This window comes from Drosophila pseudoobscura, chromosome 3 (genome assembly GCF_009870125.1).
Source record: "Drosophila pseudoobscura strain MV-25-SWS-2005 chromosome 3, UCI_Dpse_MV25, whole genome shotgun sequence".
Classification (NCBI taxonomy): domain Eukaryota; kingdom Metazoa; phylum Arthropoda; class Insecta; order Diptera; family Drosophilidae; genus Drosophila; species Drosophila pseudoobscura.
Window position 1 is genome coordinate 21,771,032 of NC_046680.1, and position 25,833 is coordinate 21,796,864.

Here is a 25,833-nt window from a genome sequence, read left to right on the forward strand (position 1 = left end):
AACGAAAAAGTTCAACAAAAAAGTAAAATTACGCTGTATATTACATGCCTCGATTGTTGATCGTTTTTACATTTACATTCTACATGTTTTATTACATTTGACATGAAGTTTCGATTGCTGTCTGACAAAAGCTTATTAGCATGAACTTCCACGTGCCAGATCTTAATATTGCTCTTTTCATTCACAGTCTCTCTCTCTCTCCGCATTAGCAATTGCATTTGTTTGCATTGAATTGGCATTGCTTCGAATATGAGTGAATCCATTAAATTAGCATTGTCACTTGTTACCCATTCACTTTAAATTTCCATTTGGCGCGCACCTCTCGTATCCAGTCGATAGTATCGATTGCCGAACTGCATTCTTCAAATCGGTTGAGGCTCTCTTTTTCGCTCTCTGTGAATCGGGTACTGAGACTCATTACGGTTTTTACCGTTGGCAACATCCAATTTGCATGGATCAGACACGAGAAAACGAGCAGCATGTCCCGCAACATTCTGATACCCTAGGGAAAATGATATTATAGAATTGAGGAAGTGTTGGTCATTTCACGATCCAAAGTCTGTCTCTGTTTCAAGGTTGAAAAATAAATTTTAATATTAATCAAATGAAATAGGGTATATATGTGTGCATACCCATAGCGGACACCCTTTGACCAGCAACAATGACGTAATAGACTTACGTTTATGCTCTGACCTTTTTTGCTTAAGCGTTATTTTATAAACAATCGAATAAGAGGGAATCTGTAAAATTAGCCAATCTCTTAGACAAGTGATCCATCAATCGGCCGAGGGTCCCCCGCGCGTCGCGTGGTTTACTCTTTATATTGCTCTTTTTATTCACACTCCCGCTCTGCATTTGCATTTGCATTTAGTTTGCATTTCTATGCTTTTGCCTCAGATTATTTTTCTCCCTCTCCGCGTCGCGTGGCTTATTCGAGTGCGCGTCTTGAAATGGTGGAAAATTGTGCAAAACATCGCAAATAAATGCAAAGTGCAGTGGAAAATTAATAAAATTAGTGTTTAGTCAATTACATAAATGTTTTTTGTGCAAGTGTTTGTGTAAAGCCCGCAAAATACGGAAAAATAATCTACACACGCCAGAAATTTACCGCAAATTCGTTTCCAGTTCCAAAGCGTACGTGCAAAAATCAAGGTACAAGATTTCATTGATTTAAATGTTTGCTAATCATATATTTTGATACACTAAAGTACCGCTATATCTGTTGCAAAGTAGAAAAGTGCCAATAAGCACCAACAATCATAGTATAGTGTAAAAAAACAAACAAGTTCTGAATCCACACACGCATGGCATTTTTTTGCATTCTCTTTCGGTTGCATCAATAACACAAAGAGAAATAGAGAGAGAGAGAGAGGGAGAGCGAGACGCACACTTGTCTGTAACGTAACGCACGTGTTTGATTTTGTTTTCTTCTTTGAGAGGGATTTTGCGTGCGAGTGAGATGGAGAGCAAGCAGCAGAGACTTTGTGTTAGGAGAAAAAACACTGGAAAACGATCAAGAGCATTTGTTTTAATGATGTGTTTGTTTTAGCAGCATAAAAAGTGCGAACTATCTCTGTATTTTATTTTACTTGGCTTAGCTTGTCTCTCCACCAGCTATCTCTCTCCCACTCTCACACTCTTTGTCATCATTTCATTGCCTTGCTTGTCTGATAACAGTTAATGTACATAAACACACGAACATACCTACATAACGAAATATGTATGTATGTATATGCATACAGATTTATATTTTTCTCTCTCTTTATTTGGTTTTCTTTCTTCTCGTGCATTATTATTATTATTTGATTTTGGCTTTGCTTTTGACTTTTCTCTGGCAGTGCTGGCCCCTCTGTGTTTTCTGTGTTTTCCAGCTATATTTTGGACGGGGAAAAAGCTTAATTGTCAGCTCTATTTCACTGCTTAATCTTCTTGTTCGGTTTTCGGTGTGGGCCGCGTGACTTTTGGTCTGTCCCGTCCCTCCGCTCCGTCTCGCTGCCTGAACTGCAATCAAAGGCAAAGCGTGGGCTTTCCAACAATTAAGTGAATTAGCTTTAGTAGCTCTTGACATAATGGGGTTGGTGTGATTGTCATTGGAGGAGGCTCGAAATATATTCATATTTCCTACCCCTTCGTGTGCCCACTGTACCACCCCTCCTCCTCCCCCCGCACACATGTTTCGGTTGACTAAACGAGCGACCGGTTTTGTCGATCTTTACTGAACCGTTTTACTACTTTTACCTTTTTTTTCCCCGAACTATTCTTTGGGCTCTGCTCTTCCATTAGTTCCCACACATATCAACAGGTAGTGCTGTTGCACAGTGGGTGCAGCGGGTGTGTCGTGTGCGTGAGTGTGTGTGTGCGTGAACTTACCACCTACTCGCGGACACCGACAGCCGCCACTTTGGGAGTGGAGTTCAAAAACTACCAAATGTTGAACTTCCCCGAGAAGTTCACACACATCTAAGCACACACACACACACACAAACATAAGAGCTCGCTCTACACGCGATATTTCTGTGGCGCAACAACCGGCTGGCTGTGTGCCCCACAGCTCGGTGTGGGGAATGGAGGGGGAACGACAAACCTGCTGCCGCTGCACAGAAATCAAAAGTGAACATCGCCTCGCTTGCACATTGCCTTCCCCACTGCCCCACCCCCCACCCTCTGCCCCTCGCTGGGCGCCAAGCGAAGAGGCGAATGAGCAACAGAAAGAGGCACCGCAACGAAACAAAACGAAACGAAACGAAACGCAGTTCGTTGCCTTCGGTTTGGTCGTTCGCGTTCCGCTCGTTCTTTGGTCTCGTATCTTGGGGCTCGTATCTTGATTTCTGCCCGGTTCTAGTTGGCTAAAGCCGTTCGTGTGGGGCTCGTGTTGGGGCTCGTTGCAGCTCGGGCTGGCTCTCGGTTGGGGCTCGATTGGCGCTCGGCCGGGGCTCGTGTGCTGTCGTCTCCCACTCCAGTTAGTCGGCAGCAGGCAGAGCATGAGGCAGGCACCGCGCAGCTTTTTTACCCCGGCTTGTTGTTGTTCTTCGCAAAGATCGCTGTTTTTTCGCATTCCCATTCGGACTCGACTCGACTCGATTCTGTGTGGCATGACAATTTGCGGTTATTAAAAGGAGACGTGAAGGAGGAGCAAATGCAAACGAAGGGTCGAATCTAAAGCTTGCTCTCCCACTCTCTCTCTCTCTCTCTTTCTCCCACTCAAGTGATAAGAAAACACCCAACAAGTTTGTGCGTGTCCAAGTGTGCGTGTGTATGTGTGTGCGAGTGTACAGTGGAATGCATTTGATTAGATTTGTTTGTTTGTTAAACAAACGTCCACCCGCAGCAGCCCTGCAGCCCTGCACCCCCTCTGGACGGTCGATCGCCCTGTGCATAATTTACTAAACAAAAGCAAAAGCAATAGCAATAGCAAAAGCAAAGCTCAACACGAATCATTTCTGCGAGAACCGGTTCATTAAATACCCGTTTCGGCATCGGGTACACGGGCATCGTTTGTCGTTTTTCCTTCTTTCGGTTGCGGTTCGGTGTTCGGTGTTCTTCGGTGTTCTTCGGTTCTTTGGGGCCGCCGTTTGATACACTCGTTCGCTCGTATTTTTTGTGCCACTCTTGCAGAATTGTACTGCGCGTGTGCACCGGAAACAAACGACAGTACGATCGACCGACGGTAAGACGCGACGCGACGCGAGGCGAGACGACACGACGGTCTGTTCTGCCATTCACATAAAAGCCATAGAGCCATCGAGCCATCGAGCCATAAAGCCATCCCCATCCCGTTGATAAGAAAAGCCCCGAAACCACCAGAAATCGAAATCGAAAACGAAAACGAATCTTGCAACGCTTTCAACTTTCGTAGCGCGAAATGCTGATTGTGTGGAAATATCAATCGGAATGATTGACAGCCCACGAATGTGTGTCATATCGAAATATTCACCAATTTAAATCTGTTGAAGAATATTTGTGCACCGTTATCCGGGTTATCCGAGAGCATAAATAGTGGGTGCTAAACAGCTGTTTTATAGATCTCTCTCGTTCCCCCAAAACCGAAATCAATTAGGTTTTTAGTGTGCAAATCAATCAACAACGAAAACAGCAGTTGAGAAACAAAACAACCAACGAAAAAAGTATGCGGCCTAAACACTTGAAAGGCCAAAAAGGCCCCCGCAAAACTGGCAACTGTTGAAAGCAATTAAAAGTACGGTTAAAACCAAAACAAAACCTGAAATAGTGGAAATAGCACACAAAACCAAACAAAAAACAACAGAAAAAAAGTGAGGAAAAACGAAAGAAAATGTCAGACCCACAGCCAAAGGATACGGCATTAAAGACTAAAGATACAGCAGTTGCAACACCAGCAGCAGCAGCGGCAGCGGCAGCAGCAGCTACAGGTCTGGCCACATTGCCGCCTCCGCAAACTGCCACTGCCACAAAAACAACAACAGCACTGACAGGGCGAAAAACTTTAACCTCCAGTCGGGCATTGTCATTGTTTGATCAGCTGAAAAACGGCGTCAATTTAAACAGTTTAACAATTGGCGCCACAGCCACTGCCACAGCCACTGCCACAGCAGCAGAGCAGGCGGCAACATCCACTGCCACAGGATCCACACCCACAAGCACTGCCCTGCCGGCACTGGCACCGCCCCCAGTGCCCCCCGTGCCCCCAGTGCAACACTCGAACATCGAGCTGAAGCCGCCCGCCAAGCCGCCCCGTTTGTTCAGCACGCCCAGCAGCGTTGGCATTGTCCAGGGCACCAAAAGGGGGGCCAACGGCGATGGAACGGGCGCAGCCAGTGCCGCACAGTCGTCTGCCGCATTGGATATAAACGCACTGCGATCTCAGCTGTATCAGGGCGCCGCAGCACCAGCAGGAGGAGCCGCAGGAGGCGCAGCAGGCACCGCCGGAGGCGGAGGAGGAGGAGGAGGAGGCACGAAGAAGCGGTGCCGGGATCGATACGATTCGTCAGAGTCATCCGACAGGTGAGTGAGTGATGGAGAGAGGTGTGTGGCGGGGTAATGCGGAAATGCTGTAAAACGTATCTGTCAGATACATGCATGCATGCGAACTCTGAGATGCAATAAATCAGTGATGCATTTGTCGCAATCAGCAATCGGGAATCAGCGCATGTTTAAGATGTCCTCGTGTCGTGCCAAATCTGTATCTAGCAGATACATTTGGCTTGGCTGTCTGGCTATAAACGGATATGCAAAAAAAACTGTATCTGCGGGATGTGCAGTGCCAAGACTGCGCTAAATGCGGATACACCGAAAATAAGTATCTGCGAGTGCGCCAAAAGTGGCAATCCAAATGCCTCTGCGGTGCCAAAAGTGCCCAAAAATAGTACTAGTACTAGGAGTGTATCCACGAGATACTCCGAGCCTCGCCACGATGAGATACTCTCGAACACTAATCACCGATAACCGATTGAGGCAGAATTTATCTGGCAGTTAAACGAGCGATTCGACAATCGCATCTGTGAGATACTAGATACATAAACAATCGCCGTGGCAAGTGGCAAGTGGCCTAGCGGCACGCGCGCCGACCCCCTTAATGGCCCTAGTAGTCATCGGGTTGTATATTTATGACTTACAGATACACAGATACATTTGTATCTACATCTTCTTGCCGCAATGCCAACTAATTTCCGCTCATTAAAAATGCGCAACGCAGCAGCAGCAGCGGCAGCAGAAACAAAGCAGAGCCGTAGGCGGGGTGCATTTGTATCTGAAAGATACGCAGAACATGCGTTCCCCCGGCCGGGGTGTGGGGGCAGTAGCTGATGATTTTCAATTTATGGCGCGTGGGCGTGAGAGGCCACAGAGCGGCTTCCTGACTGCAACCAACACACACACACACTCAGCCACAGAGACACACAGATACAGATACATAGTCGCACTATCCCAGATGCATCTTCGCTGGAACTTCCCCCCCCACCCTCTAAAACGTATCTTTTGGTCTGCTTCTCTTCGCGTTTCAATTAATTTCAGATTGTGGCATGCAAATCATGCCATGTACATACATGTATCTCATGCCACCGATAAGACGGGGCTCTCTAGCCACACGCCTATCGACTGCCATCTATCTGGCAGCCCGAATGCTGCTATCTCGGCTATTGTATCTGTCAGTACGCTTGACGCGCCGCGAAATGTTTTGTCAATTGGGGCCTCGCACGCCTCCTCCCCTCGCCCCCCCCCCCCCCCCCCCCCCCTGCCCCCACTCGTCTGCCCCCTCTGCTTATCACGTATCTGCGGCCAAAGTCGCGTTCTCTCTCTCTCCCTCTCGCTCTCGCGTCGCGGTCGGAAATAATTTCAACTTTTTGGTCATTGAACTCTTTTTTGATTTATTTATTTTGTGTGTTTTCTGTGTTTTCTGTGTGTTTTTTCTTTGAAATTTTGTTGTTTTGTACCTTTTTCGTGTATCTTTGAGGTGCATTATCTTTGGGAATGCACAGAATTTGTTGTGCGGACGAAGAGATACATTAAACGAAGAGTATCTACAGCTTGGACACCCAAAAAATGTCGAATAATCTTCGAATTTCGATTGTTTTGGTCTGTTTTTGTTTATTTCTCTAATTACTGACCTCAATTGAGGAGGAGATTTGCTGCCGCAGCCTTGGCTTCTGGCAGAACCACTCTTACTGAACCTCACAGATACACACACACAGCGACACACACAAAGATACAATCACCCAGAGAATAGTCATTAAAAGTTTCCTTTTTTTGTTGCTGTTGTTTTTTCTACACAAATTGCAATCTTTGGAGTGGAGAAATACTTGTTGTATCTTGTATCTTTTGTGGCATCCGCAGAGACGCCAGAAAGCATTTAACTTTAATTATCGCTCATAAAGCCCAAGAAACACAAGCCGCAAAAAATGTATCTAAAGCTGTAGCTGTTGTTGCTTTTGTTGCTGTTGTTGGTGGCACTGTCATCGCTTGCTATTGATTTTGTCGACTTTTGTCTTACAGGTTTTCCAAGTTTTCCACGTTTTTCCACAGCCAAAGCAAAGTTCGACCCACTGCTCCAATGGCGCGAGCCTTTTTGCATTTGTTGTTGCTGCCACTGATTGTGGGTTGTTGCTTGTTTTGCCAAGTCATGCACACAGATACAACGAGGGAGGCAGATACAATCGCATTGAGATTCGCGTGTGTGTATTGTGTAATCGCCCACGTTGATTTATCTCGTTTAAGCGACTCCAAAAGCGACTCCAAAGCGACGGCCTGATGACGTCGCAAGTGCAATGTAATAGGTTGCAATGTTGCCAGTTGCCAGTTGCTAGTTGCCAGTTGTAGATGTTTTTGTATCTGCAAAGGGAGCAGCATTTCCAGATCCAATACCATTTGCGGCTTTGCTTTTTGGGCCAAGATTTAACCCAAAAAAGAATGAACAGCTAAGCAGCCACACGCCACACGCCCCACAAAAGCAGCCCAAATCTGCATTTCATTGTGGGGGCCAACTATCTGCCACGCCTGCTGCCTGGTGCCTCCCGCCTGCGGCCACCCCCAGCCGCCCAAAAGTTTGGCCACACTGAAAAACGTTGGCTTTTGTTTTCTTTTTCTCTCTCTTTTTCCCTCCCTGCCTCCCTCCCCCTCCGCCCCTCCTGTGGCCAGTCTCCGACTGCCTGCCTGCCTGCCTGCCTGCCTCTTTTTGTGGCACCTCCTGCTGTCAGGCCCTTTGGTTGGGCTTTGCCTTTGGTTTTTTTCCACTTGTTTCCACTGCCTCCAGAGAGGGTTGGGGGCAGCAGATTCTTGTAGGGTATCCACACATTCGTTGCCCGGTTCTTTCCTGTTTCATGTATCTTTTTTGTTGTTTTTGTTCTTTTTTTTATGAACAACAAAAAACCAGCTGCGGCTTCTCCCATGTGGTGTATCTGTGTATCTGTGTATCTGTATCTGAGGAGAGGTTGTGTGAAAAGCAGTTTAAACACGAAATTAGAGCCTCTCCCTCCACCGCTGTTGCCCCCCCGCCCCGTGCTCCACCCTTTAGGGAGCGCATTAAGTCGTAATAAATGCTGCCTGCATGTTGCATGTTTTGTCCATTGACCTCAAAACGGGGCAAAAGCTGTTCCCCCTCCTCTCCCGTCTCTCTGGCGGGCAGGCAGGCAGGCAGGCAGGCATTTTCCCCCTTTGGATGTATCTTTTTATACCCTTTATGGAGAGGGCATTCGCATGCATAGAAGTAAGCGGTTGCCTGAGATACATGCCACAGATACATTCTATACAGAGAGCTAAAAAATTCGTTGATTGTATCTCACGAATAAAGAGTATCCAAGGGTTTGGATGCATTCGTTTCTTGCGTTTTTCCTCTGGGATGTGGATGCTGCTGTAGCTCTCTCTCTCTCTCTCTCTGTCTATCTCTCTCTCTCTGTTTGTTGTTTTTTTTCGTGCACATTTTGCTAAATAGCTTCTATTTACGTTCCATGGAAAATGCAATTCGCAATTGTAGAATGCAGACGTTGTTTTCCTCGGTACCCCCCTCCCCCCTCCCCGGCTCTGCTCTGCACTCGCACGCTACTTTGTCTCTGCAAACAATGGACGAGAGAGCAAGGGAGAGAGGGGGGGTGGGGGAGTAGTGGGGGGGGCTGAAATACGTGCGCGACTTTTCGGGGCCATAAATCACAAAAGGCAACGAGAGAAAAGCAAGATTCAAGTAGGGATTTTGTGTGCTATTAGTGGGAAATTAGGTGAGGAAAACTGCTGCGGAAAAGTGTGAGAAAAATGCGAGGTGGAGTGACAAATTTTCTAGGGAAAGTGGAGGAAAATAAACGAACAAAAAGAGCCCTTAAAACCTATGAATTTCCAATGATTGGTGGACATTGGCCTGAGCTTAAGAAAGAAGGCTGTAAAACCCTAAGAAATGATCCTCCTCTCCCAAGGAACCCCCTTCAAGGGGAATCCTTAACTAGGAGATTTACAAAGCATTTGTGCAACAGATGCATAATTTATGCCTCGTTTACACGTCTCCAATGCCAATTGGACTCGCCCCGTCCCTCCTTTGAATGGGAATGAATGAATCTCCCGCTCTCTCTATCTATCTGCGGTTTTGAATGCATGGAAAACCCCGACAAACCAACAAGTTAATGGCATTCTAATGCCCGGCCACCAAAATCAAAATCATATTAGCCTGGAAATTCGCTGGCAGCATGAGGACTCGTTGTGGCACACACAGCACACAGCACACATTCGGGGCAACATCAACAGAAATGCTGGAAAATTTCATTAATTATAACGTCAGTCGAAAAGGGGCGACCAGTCGCGGAGTCGGAGTCGGAGTCCCTGCCGCTACAGAGGCAGACAGAGTCGCATGATGATGGTGGCATGCAGCTGAAATAACAGTGGAGGCAACAGCCCACCCCCTCTCCGCCCCCCCCCCTCCGATATGCAGCTGTAAAGTCAACCCCTCTGCTGCCTCCAGCCACAGAGCCACAGAGCCACTCCCATCGTGTGGCCGCCAGACAGGCAGCGCATCCCGAAAAACCAACTGACGGCCGTGGCAGGCAGTTCTTTTTTTCCCGCTGTTGCTGTTGCTGCTGCTGCTGTTGCTGTTGCCTCCTCACGTTGTGCGCCAGCGAAAATTAGTCATTAACTTTTTAAGCATCGACTGGACAAACATGGCGTATGAGTGATGTGCATGGCGGCCCATGCTCCCCGCTGTCGCCTCTTCCTCTGCTCCCCTGTTCTCCTGCTCCCCTGCGTGCGTGCTGCGGTGATAAGCTGAACTCAATTCTGTGGCACATGTGGCAATTATGCTGCCTGCCAGCCTGCCTGCCTCCTCGCAGGAATCGCAGCTCCAGATTCAGTCGGAAAATGCGCGTTAGAGAGATGCGATGCATTGGCATTGACAATGGCAATGGCAATGCATTTCCATAGCCAGGGGCCATCATTATGTTTTGGCTGCCAGGATGCGGAGGGGGAGGGAGACATTGATGAGTTTTTCAGAAGCACCCAGCAGGAGCAGCGGGATATATGGCCAAACAAAAGAGGACTCAAAAGGAGCGCATAAATTAATACTTGATTCTGCTTAAAGTTTGGCCTATCTTTGGGCTTCAATTTCCCCCAAAAGTCGAAAGTCCATAAAAGATATGCAAATAGTTTGTAGAGCCATTGAATGGGCATTTTAGTGGGGGTTTTATCTAAGTTTGGGTGGTTGGCTCTTTATGGATTATTGGACAAAAGTTTGAATGTTCTTCAGTCTTTGAAATGTTTTGTGAAAATCTATAAAGGCCAGATGTTTTTTTTGGCACGAGCTTAGGTCGAAATGTAGGCAAAGAATATTATTTAAGAATAGTAATTTAAAAGTTTTTGTGATATATGTTATTTGTATCTAAGAGTTTACTAATCAGTCATACTTTTTAATGGGTTATTTTTAATTTGTATTAATTATTATTATTTTGTATTAATTATTATTATTTTGTAGTAATTATTATTATTTTTTATTAATTATTATTTTTTATTAATTATTATTATTTTTTATTAATTATTATTATTGTTTATTAATTATTATTATTTTTTTATTAATTATTATTATTTTTTATTAATTATTATTATTATTTATTAATTATTATTATTTATTATTATATATTACTTTATTTTATTAATTATTATTTTTTTTTTATTAATTATTATTACTTATTATTATATATTACTATATTTTATTAATTATTATTATTTTTTAATTATTATTATTTTTTATTAATTATTATTATTTAAAAAAATTGCTTAATTTTAATGTTTGAGGGTTGTAGACGTTCGAAGGTTTGGTTTGGTTTCTAGCTGCTTCTTTTGGAGGATAAGACAACCCATCATTGTATAGGCTTCTATAATGGTTTACTTGACCCCCAATTTTAAGGACGTGGAGATCTTTCCCAAAGAGCGCCTGTGCCTGTCCTCTCTTTTAATTCATTTAAAGAGTAAGAAAATCTGAGGAATTCTTTTTTAAAGTAGAGTCCCTTTTTTGGGTCCCTTTTCACACTTCCAAAATAGAAATATTGACTCCCAGAATTCTCTCAATTTCTTCTAGTTTAATTTTAGATTTTTCTTGAATTTAATTTTGTTTTCAAATGCAATTACATTTCATATTTTCCTTCCATTTCTTGCTGTCATTTCTGTCATTGTGTTCTTCCACTGGCATTGACCTTGGCTTGTGCTCTACTTAGCCACAGCCACAGCCACATCCACAGTCATAGATACGCACCAACACACAGAACGGACAGACAATAAGAAGCTTTGGAAAGCAAAAGTGTAGCTGAAAAACCATCGAATCGAATGGCAGAAAAAAGCAAAAGGAAAAGCACAAATCACAAATTACAAAGCTAATTTCAAAGAAAACGAAAGTAGGGAAAGGGGGAAAGGGGGCAGAGAATGTTGTGAATGGGAAGCGGAAGGAAAAGCCAGAGAGAGAAAGAGAGAGACGGGGACAGAGTGAATGAATGAGGGGGAAAAAAAGAGTGAATGAAGGCGAATCACATCGTTTGAATGTTCTTTTCGTTTCGTTCCATTGATAGTCGGAAGCAGACAATAGATATAGCCACAACGGGAAAATGAGAAATGAGAATCTCTGCGCGGGGGGCTTCAAGAAGGGAGACCTAGAGAAAGGGAAGACCTTCCTCCATAATCGGCTTTAAAAAAAGTATCCCCGGGCCTGACATATGACTAAATTTAATCGAATTTTCACCAGAAATGTCTCTTTCTGTCTCTGTCTCTGTTCTTTTTTTTTGTTTTTTTCGTGTTCTTTGTTTCTGTTGTTGCCTGATTATGGTTTTTGTGCGGTTCTTTTTCCATTGATTAGACATGAATATCCGACTGTTTAAATAAATAAATATGTGCACGAACATTAATTAATAAATATTGATGGAAAATGTCAAAAGAATTTCTATGCCATTCTAGTTTTGGATTTTAATTGTCATTTTCATTTTCATTTCATGTTTTGTGTGCGCTTCTGGCGCGTGAAATTAGTTTCGTGGTTACGGGGGGGGAGGGACGGGTTGTTTGGGCTTCTAATTAGTTGAAATAAAATCCAATTTGTAGCATAAATAAATTCATTTTCGAATTATTTCCAAATGGCTAGAACAAACATTTTGGCAATAAAAGAAGTAAGCCCCCTCCCCCCAAAAGAGTAATTAAAAGTTAATTACAACAAAATGCATTTGGATTGTGGGGAATGGAAGCCGCAACAAGTGCCAGCAAACGATAGATGATCACAATCTATCCAACGACTTTTTTTGATTATTAATTCTGCCCAAAAAGTTGCCATAAATAGTTGGAGGCCTTTGGGATTCATTTAAGTATATTTTTGATCGGAAAAATCGCTCAACTTTTAAGATATTTACTTATTCCCCAGCGAAAGCGTTTAAAGACGCTTCAATTCTCTAAAGAGTGCGATTTAAAACGCTTGAATTTTCATAAGAGTGCGATTTAAAACGCTTTACTTTCAAACCAAGGCGTTTTAAAACGCTGCAAACTTAAGAAAAGGCGTTTTAAAACGCTTTTACATTCTAGGCAGCATCTTCCCAAGGGATGCGTTTTAAAATGCTACAAGTTTCAGGAGAGTGCGTCTGAAAACGCTCGAACTCTCAACCGAAGGCGTTTTTAGACGCCGCATATTTGGAACGAAGGCGTTTTAAAACGCTTCAACCTTGAATTGATTCTAAGATTCTTTTAAAAGTTTAAACCAAACCTTTTCACACATTTCCAAGGGCAAGCCCACCCCCCAGGTGATCATCAACCCTTTTTCACACACGCCCCCCTGCCCCGCCGACACATTGCACAATCGTGGATGCCACAAAGGAGACACACAGCGACGGAGCATAATTACTATTATTTTCCACCTAGTACGAGTACTTTTTGCCTCGTATCGTAATCAATGATTGAGTAATTGACATTGTTGCTTATGATTACACAGCGGGGGATTGATGTTCTCTGAAGCACAGACACTTTGTAGCCCCCTGCCCCGTGCGCCCTGCCACTGTCTGCGGCCCAAATGAGTTCTCAAAGCCCTGTCAATACCCTCTGCCAGAAATGGGGGCATGATGGGCTTGGTTGGAGGCTTGTCTTGGCATCGAGCGTAAGGTCTACAGAGGGAAGGATCTATCTAGAAGGTATGGCAAGGCATGCGGGACATTTGTTTCCATTACAGAGTATTCCCCTTGTCGATACCCGATAGCCTTTTGGCCTTCCTCGCCTGCGTTTTAATTGCTCGGCATGGAAATGTAATTAACGTGGAGCTGGAGCTGCCGCTGGAGCTGGAGCTCTGTGCCACATGGCCTGGTCGATCAGTGAGGCGCATCGGACAGTCAGTCAACCAATCAGACAGCCTCCTGCCCCCCCCCAGCCCCCCCCTTTTACCATTTTACCTTGCAATCCAACAATCCATCAATCATCCGCTGCGGCGACAAGTTCTGAGCCCAAACCGAATGAAAGTTTTCATGTTTTCAATGTTTTTCAAGTTGATCAACGAATCAATTAGACAGCAAATCACTCGCCAGCCACACTCTCGCATAATCAATTATTTTTGCTCAATTACGTAGTAAATGTATTAAAAAATATAGAAATATGAAAATGTGATCAATTAGAGAACCCAAACCGACCACAAAATCTGCGAAAATGTGTCAAATGATTTATTTATTCCAACGAAGGGAAAGGCCTAATAAATAATGCCTGAAAATGCATTAAAAATCATGAAAATATGCTTTAATTAAATTTCATTTACATTTTCATATGCAATTTTTTGGAGCAGCAGTGGCACGTTGCAGTTGCATCATCATTATTTTGCCAGCGAAGCGTGGCAGGGTAAAAACCGCACGAGAAAACCAATCTAATTGCCATTGCAATCGATATGCCCGGCATTTGTTGGTGTCTTTCATTATGCAAATCGTTTAGTTGGTTAATCATGATGGATCGATGGATGACCAGGAAATGAAAGTCTAAGTCCATCTAGGGCGGAAAACAAAGGAAGTCAGGCAATGGAAATGGGAACAGGGCTGCCTGCCAGGGACTATCTTTGACCTTGATTTATGTGTGGAAAAACTACTCGACCTTCTAGAGGGGGTTTGCTCTAGGAAAAGGTACCGCCTTCCTTCGAAAAGGGGTTTGGCTACACTTTTTAAAGCTTTAAAGACTCACGAGTAGGTCTTTGGTTTGGTTCTTGCCTCTTGAACCTGTTGCCCCCTAAACATCTCGAGAGCTGCTTTAAGAACTTCATCATCATCATCGTCCTAATGATGCTGCTTCCTTTTCCTCTCCCCACCCTGCAGAGCAGACCCCGCCCCTCCCCTGCTTCACGCGCTGTTATCAACACGCGATTTTTGGCACTTTTTTTTCATGAAGATGTCGCCAGCGAAGCGAAGCGAACGGCGACCGGCGACTCTCATGCTGGGAGGAGGATGTTCGCTGATGCTCTGATGGTCCTTTGGCTTTTGGCTGTTCCTGTCGCTGTCGCTGTCGTTGTCGCTGTCTCATTTTCATGGGCCATTTACGTAGACAAAGACGTGCGGCATGTTTATGTATCCGTAAGATACATTTTAGGTTTGGTTTTTTTTTTTTTTGTTTTGTCTGACTTTTTCGCGTATTGTCTCTTCATCTGCGTCGCCTGCTGTCTGCTGCAGTTGTCTGCAGATACAGATACATATATATCTTTAGTATCTGAACGAAAGAGTGTGTGAGAGAGAGAGAGAGGAGAAATACCGGTTCGGTTCTCTGCAAAAGTTTTTCAAAGTTTTATTCGTTTTGATGGCTTGCAAGAGAGAGAGAGAGGGAGATAGAGAGAGCGAGAGCGAGAGAACGGCAGAGAGAGGGAGAAAAAACGTTGCGTTTTTTTTATGTTTCATTTAACTTTGTTCTCCGTTTCTTGTTTATTGCAAAATGCCTTTAAATTTATCAGCCAAGAAGGAGAGAAATGCCTTATGAGCGTTTCAGATGAGCAGCTCGCCCGCTTAAAAGGACGTCCAGGACATTCCACGAATGCCTGGCTAACTCCTGGCTGCTGCCCGCGAAGCACTTGTATTTTTTGTTGTATATTTAATTAAAAGCACACTTTGGCCATTTATTTGCCGTGAGAGGCGTGAGGGAATGTGCAACATGCCCCCGCCCATGCCTCATTTGAGGGCGGGCTCTGTTGCTAGCTCTGGGGGCGGGGAGTGTCGTAAATGTCGGGAGTAAATCAATCGCCAACAGGAAAGGAAAGCTGCCTGCCAAACTGCCAGAGTGGAAGAGTGCCAGAGTGGAAGTTATAGATACTCATTGCCAGAAGTATCTTTTTCTTTGAATGATGATGTGAAGGGGATATGGGAATAGATACAAACTGTTGGGGATAAGTGAATAGATACAAAGAGACTGTTATCTTCCTAGAAGTATCTTCCGCAATTCCACAAAAGATTTCGATGGAATGGAATACCCTCTACAAGGAGTAATACGAGGTGTGTTTGTGTGTGTGTTTGCCCCCCTTTTGGGGCCATCCACTTTTCCGGGGCACTGTCAACTGTCGCTCATTAAAATTGACACACAAATGGCGGAAAGTTCAACGACAGAAAGGCGGACACCGACGACAGCCGAAGCGTACAAATATTTATGTATTTGTTTAACTTTTACTCGCCCCGCTATTTGCTTGGGGATTTTCGTTTTTTCCTTGTTTATCAAATGTTTGCCGACACATAAAACAAACCAAAAATGCAGGAAGCCCCTCTGCCCCTCCTCTGCCCCACTCTGCCCCTTATCGGATGGCGGGGTGGCGTGGTGGCAGTTGCACAAGTCCCGTTTGGGAACGGCGTCAATGTTCTTATCATTTTGGCGGGGCGGGTCGGGGCGGCGCAGGGCAGTGCAGGGTATGAGTAAAACTAAACTCAATAGAAAATGAAATGATTAGTGAAATTATCACGAATCCATAGAAACGGGAACCATGGAGTCCGTGACGCACTCGCGACGATGACAAAGCCCTCCAGACGGGGACGCGCACGACCTGATAGCCCACATAATCGTATTTAATTGATAATACCCAAGGTCTGTGTGAGGGAGCACTTCTGAGCGATATTCGGAGTGAATGGGGACCGGGGATTTCCCAGCTCCCCCGAGATCTGCGGCAGGGGTGCCCTCAAATATTTATTTGCTTTTCTTTGCTCAAAAAGTTGATCAAATTCCAAGGGAAATATGCTCAGAAAATACTTCAAACCTTCAGAAATATCCCCAAATTGTATGGAAAATGTTTGAATGTATCTAAAAATCTTTTTAAGTTTCCTATAAATCTCTTGATGAATTAAAATTAATTGAAAAGTTTATAATGGGCTCCATAATTAAGGAAAAAATGCTTAGAAAATTCTTAGATCCCTAAGAAATATCGCTAAATTCTATGGAAAATATTTGAATATATCTAAAAAATTATTAAAAGTTTTAGTTGAAAAATGTATAAAGGGCTCCATAAGGAAAAAATCCATAGAATATGATAAAATATAAAAAAAAAATTTTTTTTATTCCATAAAAAATGTTTGAATATATCTACAAGTCTTCTATAACTTCTATAAATTGAAAAATTAATTAGGGTTTAATTAATTAAGGAAAAAGTGCTTAGAAAATTCCTAAAACCCTAAGAAATATCCCTAAATTATATGAAAAATATTTGAATATATCTGATAAAATGTCCTATAGAATTTCCTATAAATCTCTTGGAAAATCAAAACTAATTGAATATTTTCTCTGTTTTCAGGTAAGCCTCGAATAAACCGGGAAAAAACTCCCTTGGGGATGACCTAACGATGTGACGGGATCTGTTTTCGATGAAAGCCGATTAAGTACGGTGACCCCTCGATTGTACAACACAATCTAGCCAATTACGAGGCATGCCACAGCTACAGATATCCCTTTTTGGTAAACCCTTGTTGTTGTTGTTGTTGCGCCACTGAAACGCTCATTAGAGAGTGGCAAAAAAGCAGGCAGAAATGGCTTCCACATATAATCGTTGTCGTGGGGTGGGAGGGGGGAGGGGTAGTGGGTCCTGGGTGTTCCCTGGACATGCCTCACATGTGTCCAAAGTCCGTTTCCGCCCCGAAAAAAAAAGTGTGTGTGTGCGACAATTGTTTTTGACACAAAATGATTTTAATCATAATGTCATTAAACACGCAAACGAGTAGCAGAAGAAGGGCGAAGGGGGGAAGCAGAACCCGTCCAGAACTTTGGGCTACGGGTCTTTGGGGACCCCTTTGGGACTGCCAGGGGGTGGGGGTGGGGCGGGGCGGGAGGACATGTGGCAGATCTCATAAAGTTGATAATTTCTGTCACTTAATTGCCGGGGAGGCGGCTTAAACATTACAAAACTTTTGTTAACATAATAAATTAATTTTGTTTCTTTTTTCTGAGTTCTGTTTCGAGCCCCACCCCTCTGTGGCTCTGCCCTTGCCACCCCCCGGGACTGCCCGGGAGTCTGAAAATTATGAGGGAAAAGCCCTGAATTGTTGACTTCCGTTTGTGGTGGCTCGTCTATGGACTCGGGCTTAAATGGAGTCGTAAATTGGTAATTGGAGGATACTTTGGCGGCCATTGGGCGATCGAAGGCGTTGCCGCACGGCAGCCATATCGCTCTCTTGCACTCGTTGAGTGGCAGTGGCAGAGTCACGCGATATGTGTTGCCAGCAGGAGGAAGCCCCACAAGAGAATTCACGGGGGGGGGGGGGGGGGGGGGACAATGACTCTGTGGCAAGTGTGTGAGGCAGAGAAGGCAGCAGAAGATGCAGGCAACAAGGGATACATATAAGGTCCATCAAAGGGGTAGATCCTTCCCTGTTAACGCCTTCCCCTTCGCCAGAGGGGGTTAAGGGGGTGTCCTGGTGCCAGAGCTTAAGCCACAGATGGCGCCAGTTGTCCAAACAGCGAAAGGGAGAGCGAATCAAGGGTTCCTTTCAGATACATGGCGAGTATCTGTATCTGTATCTGTGGGCGCCTTTGAGTAGTCTTGCACTTACGCCCCCCCCCCCACCCTCCCCCCTTCATTTGTTCGCTGCTTTCGATGGGTATCTCTAGATGCTGCCAAGTGTATCTTTGCATCTTCGAGAAGCAGCAGCCACCGCGCATCTTAATCCTTCATCATCATCGTAATCGTCATCGTCATCGTCATCGCCATTATTGTGCGGCTGTGATAATCATCATAATCGAAGGGAGAGCCAAAAAAGTGTGAAATTCGTGGAATCCACGTGAAGAGGGAAGAGTGAAAGAGAGAGAGAGAGCGTGGAGGGGCAGCTGGAGCCCTGCTTTTTGGGGGCCATTGCAGTTTTGTATCTGTATCTTTTTACCTGTATCTTTGGCACGTCGACGACGGCAACGACGACGTCGACATGTGTTTGCTGTTGTATATATTTCATGGCGTTTTTATGTAGTCCCCCCTCCTGACCCCCTCGCCCCCCCTCCATCTGTATCCCCATTTGAGTTGTGGCTTAGGTTTTAGGTCCGTCGTCTGCAACGCCCTTCCTCTACCTGAATCGCCGTCGTCGTCGCTGGGAGTCGTCTCGCTTGGAGTCGAAGCTTTGGCTAAGGTCTCTTCTCCTTGAAGATTGGCCTGGCCTGGCCTGGCCATATGCCTGTTTAAACTTGTTTCAAATAATTTCAGACTAGACGTGCATAAATCTACTTAACAACAAAACACGAAGCGCAGAGGCAAAAGGAGGCAAAGCGAAAACCAAAAACCAAAAAAATAAAAACCAAAAACCCAAAAACCTTAAACCTTAACCAAAACGAAAACTTTGAACGTTTCGCGCTGCCACTGCCACTGCGGCTGAGATTTGTCGGCTTTTGTCGGCACTTGTTTGGGGGCAGGGAGCAGGGGGCAGGGAGGGGTAGCATGGGGGCAGGGCTTTTCTTTGTTGCCAAGTTTTCAAGTTGTTCTTATTCCTTCCTCTGGCTGTTGGCTGTTGGCTGTTGCTCCGTTCTTCTGCTGCTCGCATGCTAAATAATTAAGTTAGCACTTTTGTCGGAGGTCCCCCTCTTGCTCTCTCTCTCTCTCTATGTGTGTGTGTGAGTGGATTTACAACTGAATGATGGACTGATGGACAGACAACAAGGCGCACGGGGCGGCAAAGCGCTATATATACACTGAAAGAATTTTCTGTAAGGCTTTTGACCCACTTTATGGGCAGGAAAAATATCATAAACCATACAGAGAGTTTTTAGACTCACTCAAAAACCCAAACGGCGGCATTTGGAGTGCCTTTAATAGCTTAAAATTGAGTTCCCTGTGGAAATATCTGTTTAAAAACAATCTTTTAGAGCCGTAATGGGCACAAAATTGAACTCCAAAGAAGAACTCCAAATATGGCATGAAATCTATCAGTTCTGAACTTTAGAAGGAGTTTCAGAAGATTTCCTATAAAATTGCGATTATTTGTAGGCTTTCCCTTAGAAATTCTTCCCATGTAGACTTTTCTACCACAGTTCTTATGGAGTTAAAACTTTTTTTTTTTAGAAAAGAACCTGTGAAGCGTCTCTTCGGAGACTTGTTTTCCCCGCCCTGGGCCCAGTCCTGTGGCGCAGTGTATGCGCTATCCCCCGCCCCTCTGTGTGTGTTGACAGTTTTCTTGGTAACACTTGGAAGTGGAATTGGAGGCAACTTGAGCTTTACATATGCCTCAAAGCCAAAGGCGAAAGCCATGCCATGCCATGCCATGCCATGCCGCCGTCTTGTCTTGTCCCACCATCTCTGCTCCCCCCCTCCGTGTTTCCTATGAATATACCACATATATAGATATATATATATATATACGACAGACAACAGACAACAGACGCAACAATATATTTGTTGTTACTTTTGTTGTTTTCTTGGTTTCTGCTTCTTGTGAAGTTTCGAGAGCACATTACAAATTCCAGGGAATCCAATTTATTTGTGGCCCAGAACCCGAGGAGCACAAGTCTTCCCACCACCCCCCCCCCCCCCCCCCAATGCCCCCCGCATGCCCTTTAAGGCGCTTTATCTACGGCTATCAAATGTTGTGTCTCTCTTTCTTGTTTCCGAGACACAAAAGAAGATACTTTTGGGGCTGGAGACTTGGCTGGGCTCTTGAAAGGCTGTTAACTAAAGCCCTACCCTCATACTCATACTCATATCAATCTTGCGTTGCATTCTTCGCTCGGGGTGACTCAGCCTCCTCAGTGGCAGTCCCTTTCTTCAGTCTTCAGTCTCTCCGGGAAACAGGTATTTCTCTGCCAGCGCATATTGGCTGTTTTGTGTGAATTATGGCATTGAATGCGGCATTCGAGTGTTCGAGTGTTCGAGTATTCGAGTATTCATTCAGCGCTTATTCACACATCTGTGGATACTTTTTGCATATCTTTTGAGTGGCAGCTTCAAAAGAGACCGCCAGCTGCAGCTGCAGTCGGTCGGTCGGTCGGTCGGTCGGGCGGTGGATACATGTGGCAGCCTGTTTGTGGCTGTCGAAAGATTGTTCAACAAGTTTGAACACCGCTAAATGTTCGAGATCCAGGCATAGGCATAGATAGATCCGACATGGACACGGACTCCGAGCCGGAGTCGCCTCCTGTTATTTATGGGCGACAAGAAGAGCAGCGCGACTCAAATTCAAGAGCGCACTGGCACTGGCACTGGCACTGGCACTGGCACTGGCTCTCGTACTCGCTCTCGTACTGTAATTAAACATAACGCTTAAACCGTATCCCACCGAATCTGTGGCCAATGAATGTATCCACTAGATACTCGCCCGAGGCGCAGCGAAAAACCTATTAAGGCAGCAAAACGTTAGGCAGCGCGACTCCGCCTCTCCGTCTGTGGCACTGTCTGTCTGTCCGTCTGTTGGCTGTCGGCTGCTGCAGATACAGATACGTGCACGTACTTGCAGATACTTGTGTTCGCATTCGGAGCGACGACACTTAAATGCACGCTGTGCGGTAGTTGGCGTGGCGAAATGGGAAAATTACTAAAACTAACGTAAAATATGGCACAGCATAGCACAGCACAGAAAGGAGGGGCAGGGTTTTGGGGGGGAAACCTGTTGAATGCTGGAACATTAACATGAGCCACAGTCGGAGGCAGGAGGCAGGAGGAGGGAGGCTCGAGACAGGAGGCTGTGTGCCTGCTTTTGGACTCTCTACTTTTTTGGTCAAAACTTCCTGCCTGACCCCACCCCCTACCCCTTCCCACATTTCTGTTTTGTTGGGTTCTCCTCTTCAGATCATTAAGATTCATAATTGATTGTATTTTCACTTGAATATCTCTCTCTATACGAATAATGGTAATGGCTGTGGATGTGACCTGACCCCGGACCCCCCCCCCCCCCCCCCCCCCCCTTCTGCCATCTGTAAAATACAATATTTATACATACATCTACATATACACTTGTGTATATTTTACAACATTTCGGTCGCTTCGGTCGGTCATTAGCAGCTGCCTCCAAATGATATATAATTTGTAGTTGACCCCCGGCGAAAAATTAAATTAAATTAAATGGAATTGAATTTATTTATGTGGAAATATCACCAAGAGGCATGTGCCACTGCCACTGCCACCGCCACTGCCACTGCCGCCAATCATGCCGAAATTAAGTCCGAAATTCTGATTGAATATTCGACAGAAATTATTTATTGTGGTTTTTATTTGTGTTCAAAAAAATCTCAAATTAATTAGCGTTTAAAATACTCAAGAGTATTTAGAGTGCTTTGGGGAGATGATATGCAATAAAGAAGCTAGAAAAAATGTAATGAAAAGTCCTTTAAATCATGGCATGAGGTAGAAAGATATTAAAAAACCCATTATCCTGGCTTATATTAATAGTTTTCGAACTTTTTTTGGTTATAAATTAAACTCAATCACAGCGACAATTCGTAGGGACATTCGTTCTTCGATTACGGGCAAAATATTCAATATTCCGCTCATTCGAAAGTGCTGATTGCAACACCTTCTTCAATCTTTGAGACGACACCCCTTAAACAAAGTTTTAAGTTAATAAAAACTCCAATTTATGGCTTTTATGTTGTGGCTGTACAAATAAATCGTATTTAGAAGGTATAAAGTATCAAATATCTCTAAAATTGTGACACTCAATGTCATTTCTCTTTCTCAATCTCTTAAAGCCTTTGAGATACTGCTTAAATCAAACAGACATACAGAGAGAGAGATAGAGACAGACTTTGGTAACGGAAGCGCTTTCTTTTGGATTGTAAAGACACCTCGAATATCGAATACAATGCCACCCTGCCCCCTAACCCCCACCCCCACCCCCACCCCCACTACACACAGCGTACGAGTGCGGGAATATCTATAGAGAATTTTGTGTGTGTGTTTTATTTGTATTTGATTTCAAGTTCATTGTCCAAATGCAGGCGCAGGCACTGAGGCACTGAGGGGGGGTGATGGAAGCATTTTTGGTGCGAGATGGATGGACGGATGGAGGCTATGGCGGGGAACCTTCAGATGTCGGAGAGATTTTATTTTGCTAATAGTCTGACAACCTTGGCAATACACACACACACACACACAGATACACACACAGATACACAGCAAGAAATCGACAACTCATGCAGGAGAGACGCATCATCCGCAGCAGCAGTCTACGCGTCCCCGGAACCCCACCCGGAACCCCACTGCTGCCGCTGCCGCTGCCTCTGCCGCTGCCTCTGCCGCTGCCGTTGCCTCTGGCAGAGTCGACGCGTCACCCACCCACGATAAATCTTTATTTTCCGCTCCCCGCTCGCTCCCCCTCCGGCACCCGCAAGGTTCGCACTCTCTTGTCGACAACTTAAGTGACACATCAAATTAAATACAAATACAAATACAAATATAAATATAAATAAAAGTAAAATTAAGAAATAAAAGCACAAGTAAACGGGGGCGGGGGCGCTGCTGGGAGAACGGGGAGTGGCAACACAAAAATTAGCCAAAAAAATAACAGCAACAATTTTATGCAGAGATTTGTTCACTTATCTTGTTCTTGGCGGCGGCTTTCTGCTTTTATTTATTCTTTTTTTTTTTTTTGGGGATGCGTTTGTGTGGGGAGAGAGCAGGGGGGGGGGGACTCTCTGTGTGTGTGTGTGAGAGCTGGGAGGGGGTGTGTCAATGGGAAGGTTATTCACCTTCAAAGTTGAATGAGTTTTTAAGAGGTTTTTTGGTGGACTTTTCGGGGGGGAACAGAGTGAAAGGGAATTTTTGGATTGAAAATGCAAAAGTTTGGGGATATATAGATGGTTGATGGATGAAATCTATGGAGATATGTATTGTAAAGAGAACATCATTCATAGAAACGTGAATGAAATTATCTACAGGGTTCTTCTCTCAGTTTCCTAAATTATGCAATATATTTGTTACTCTTAAATATTAATAAATAAATCTCACTCTCACGACACTCCGCCATAAATCAAAGATCCCAAAACTTATGCCACACTCAATAGCGTTTGCAATACCAATTTTCAATATTTTGTATACTGGATATATTTGTGAATATTTACGAAACTCATTTGCAAACGCTTCCCACATTAATTAATGGCAGAAGAGACATTAACCAACTTAATTATAAATTCACTTTCAAAGCCCGAGAACAAAACGAGGCAGCAGCGGCAGAGCCACAGCCACAGCAAACTATTATTATAGCAATAATAGTGACAGAGCGAGGGGGAAGGAGAGGGAGAGGGAGAGAGAGAATCCCGCAATAAACTCGTAAACTTTCATTGAGGCAATTGTGCAGAGGGGCACAGAGGGGCACAGAGGGGGGCAGAGGGGCACAGAAGAGGGAAGAGCGACCGACCTGTCACCGACAAGTGCTAATGAACCCCCAACAACAACAACAACAGCAGCAACAGAAACAAAAACAGAAGCACCAGCGGAATTTCGTAATAATTGAGTGCGACAGAGATACACGCCAAGGTGTGTGATTCTCTCTCGCTCTCTCCCTCTCTCTGTATGCTAAAATATGCTAAACGATTCTCTGGGTGTCTGTTCGTGTGTGTGTGTGTGTGTGTTTTTTTTTCTACTTTCTTGATATTCTCGTTGTCTTTCCCCTCCCTCCATTTCGGACAAACGAAACCCGCATTGAGGTAGTCCTTGACTACAAAATCTGTATTTCGGAGCCGAAAATAGAGATAAGGAAAGAGGAATAGGAATCGGAATAGGAGTAGGGAAAAGAATACAAGATAAGATGGTCTACGGTCTAGGGCACTGCTGGATACCCTTTTTGTTGGAGGCCAACGTTTCCATGGAAGAGACACCCGTCTAAAGGGCTTCCAGTTTCTTTGACTAACATTTATGGATTTAGTTTTTGGTTTTCTAACAATTATGACTTGTTTTTGAACCCATTCTTAGGACGTACCCCTCAAGCTACTGCCATAATTCATTCATTTATCAGATTTGATTGTATTACCTTTTAGAAATGGAAACTAAAGCCCAAAGAATGTGATGCTGATCGGCAATATAGCCGTACCAAAGACGAAAGGCGGGAACAAGTAGACCTTGCCTCATTGACTAAAAATAGTTAGTCTCGTCTCGGCGTTTGTTTGGGAACAATATGCGAATTCTCTGGCAAATAAAAGACTTCCCTCCTGAATAGTGGAGAATAACTATTTGTTTATATTCCTCAATGCGGAAATGTCAATAGTTAGATAAGTAGCGCCCAGAAATTCGCGACATTTTTATGAAATTCCTTAAGCCACAAATTTGTTTACTTAAATAAATATTTCATATATAATTTCTTATCAATATGAATTAGTTTATAGATAAAATAATTGCTTAAATTATAGTTATTGCCAATCCTCACACTCGTTTGCTTTACAAAGTGGAAGTCCCATTAAACCCTGTGCAAAATATCATCTGCAGAGGGTATACGGATAAAGATTAGAGGACAGAGGACACACTTGACACACACACACACACACACACGTACACACGTGTGCCTACGATATGTGGAGCGACAACAGCGAAAAATGCTATAAATTTATCTCCGCTTAGATTTATTGATAGACAGTCCGGCAAATTTATGTAAACGATTGAGACAGCTTTTTTTTGTGCGCTTTGCTTTGCTTTTTTTGCTTTTTGCTGGTTGAGACGTGCGAAACGATACATGGGAAATTTGTTCAACTTTTATTTGTCGCACTCGAAAAGTGGACCAGTGCGGGGGTTCGGTGTGGAGGGGCTGCGAGGGGAGGGACAGACAGAGAGTGCGGATGGACTGCGATGAAATACTAAGGGTTTGGGTTTACTAGAGCTATTCCTAGGGCCTGTTCTTTGTGGAATGGGGGGGGTGGGGGGGGGGGGGGGGGTACTTGGCAATCAGGCAAGTTCCATCTGTGCTCGTTATCTGTACTTCTCGGAGTGGAGTGCTCGCTATTCCTATCTCTGTTCCGCACCGATGATCCCATCTCGTACAGGGAATACATTCGTATTAATATATCAAAAGCCAACCATTAGATTTCTTTCATTCGCTTCCGCCTTTGGCCAAGAATTGCAAATGTTTCTTCTAAGCCACAGATAAACCAATTAAAGATGCATAAATTATGTGGCACAAAGGAAGCAATTTATTTTAGATACAAATAATGTGAGGAAGAAAGAAACTGCTGCATCAACTGGTTTTTGTTTTTGTTTTTTTTCGGATGCCAGGCTGTTTATTAACCTGTTAACAGTTCTTTGAGGCCCCTCCCCCCCCACCCCTCACCCCTAGAGTCCCTCCCTTGGCCAGTGCCTGCCTCGCAAATGAATAGGGAAATGCACATAAATAAAAGATAAGTCGAGCAAAGAGCATAACAAACGTTTGCATTTCCGGCTAATAAAACAGGGCCAAGATAGAGCGGCAGAGAGGCAGCGGAATGGGATCCAGAGAGAGAGAGAGAGAGGGAGAGAGAGGGGCCCTCTCCCGTTTGGGGCATTAG

The 25,833-nt window shown here is 44.4% G+C and overlaps 1 protein-coding gene across 2 annotated transcripts in view; it reads left to right on the top strand.

The window, feature by feature from the left end:
- The first annotated feature begins 1,134 nt into the window (after positions 1–1,134).
- Positions 1,135–25,833, top strand: part of jing (AE binding protein 2 jing) — a 130,363-nt gene continuing 105,664 nt past the window's right edge. The window contains exons 1-2 of one of the 2 annotated variants that reach the window (XM_033378725.1): positions 1,135–1,152; positions 4,058–4,980. In XM_033378725.1, the coding sequence (XP_033234616.1) occupies positions 4,292–4,980 (689 nt within the window). In that variant the 5' untranslated portion in view covers positions 1,135–1,152; positions 4,058–4,291. Of the gene's footprint in view, positions 1,153–2,936; positions 4,981–25,833 lie in introns of those variants that run through there. The other variant, XM_033378724.1, reaches the window with a different exon arrangement.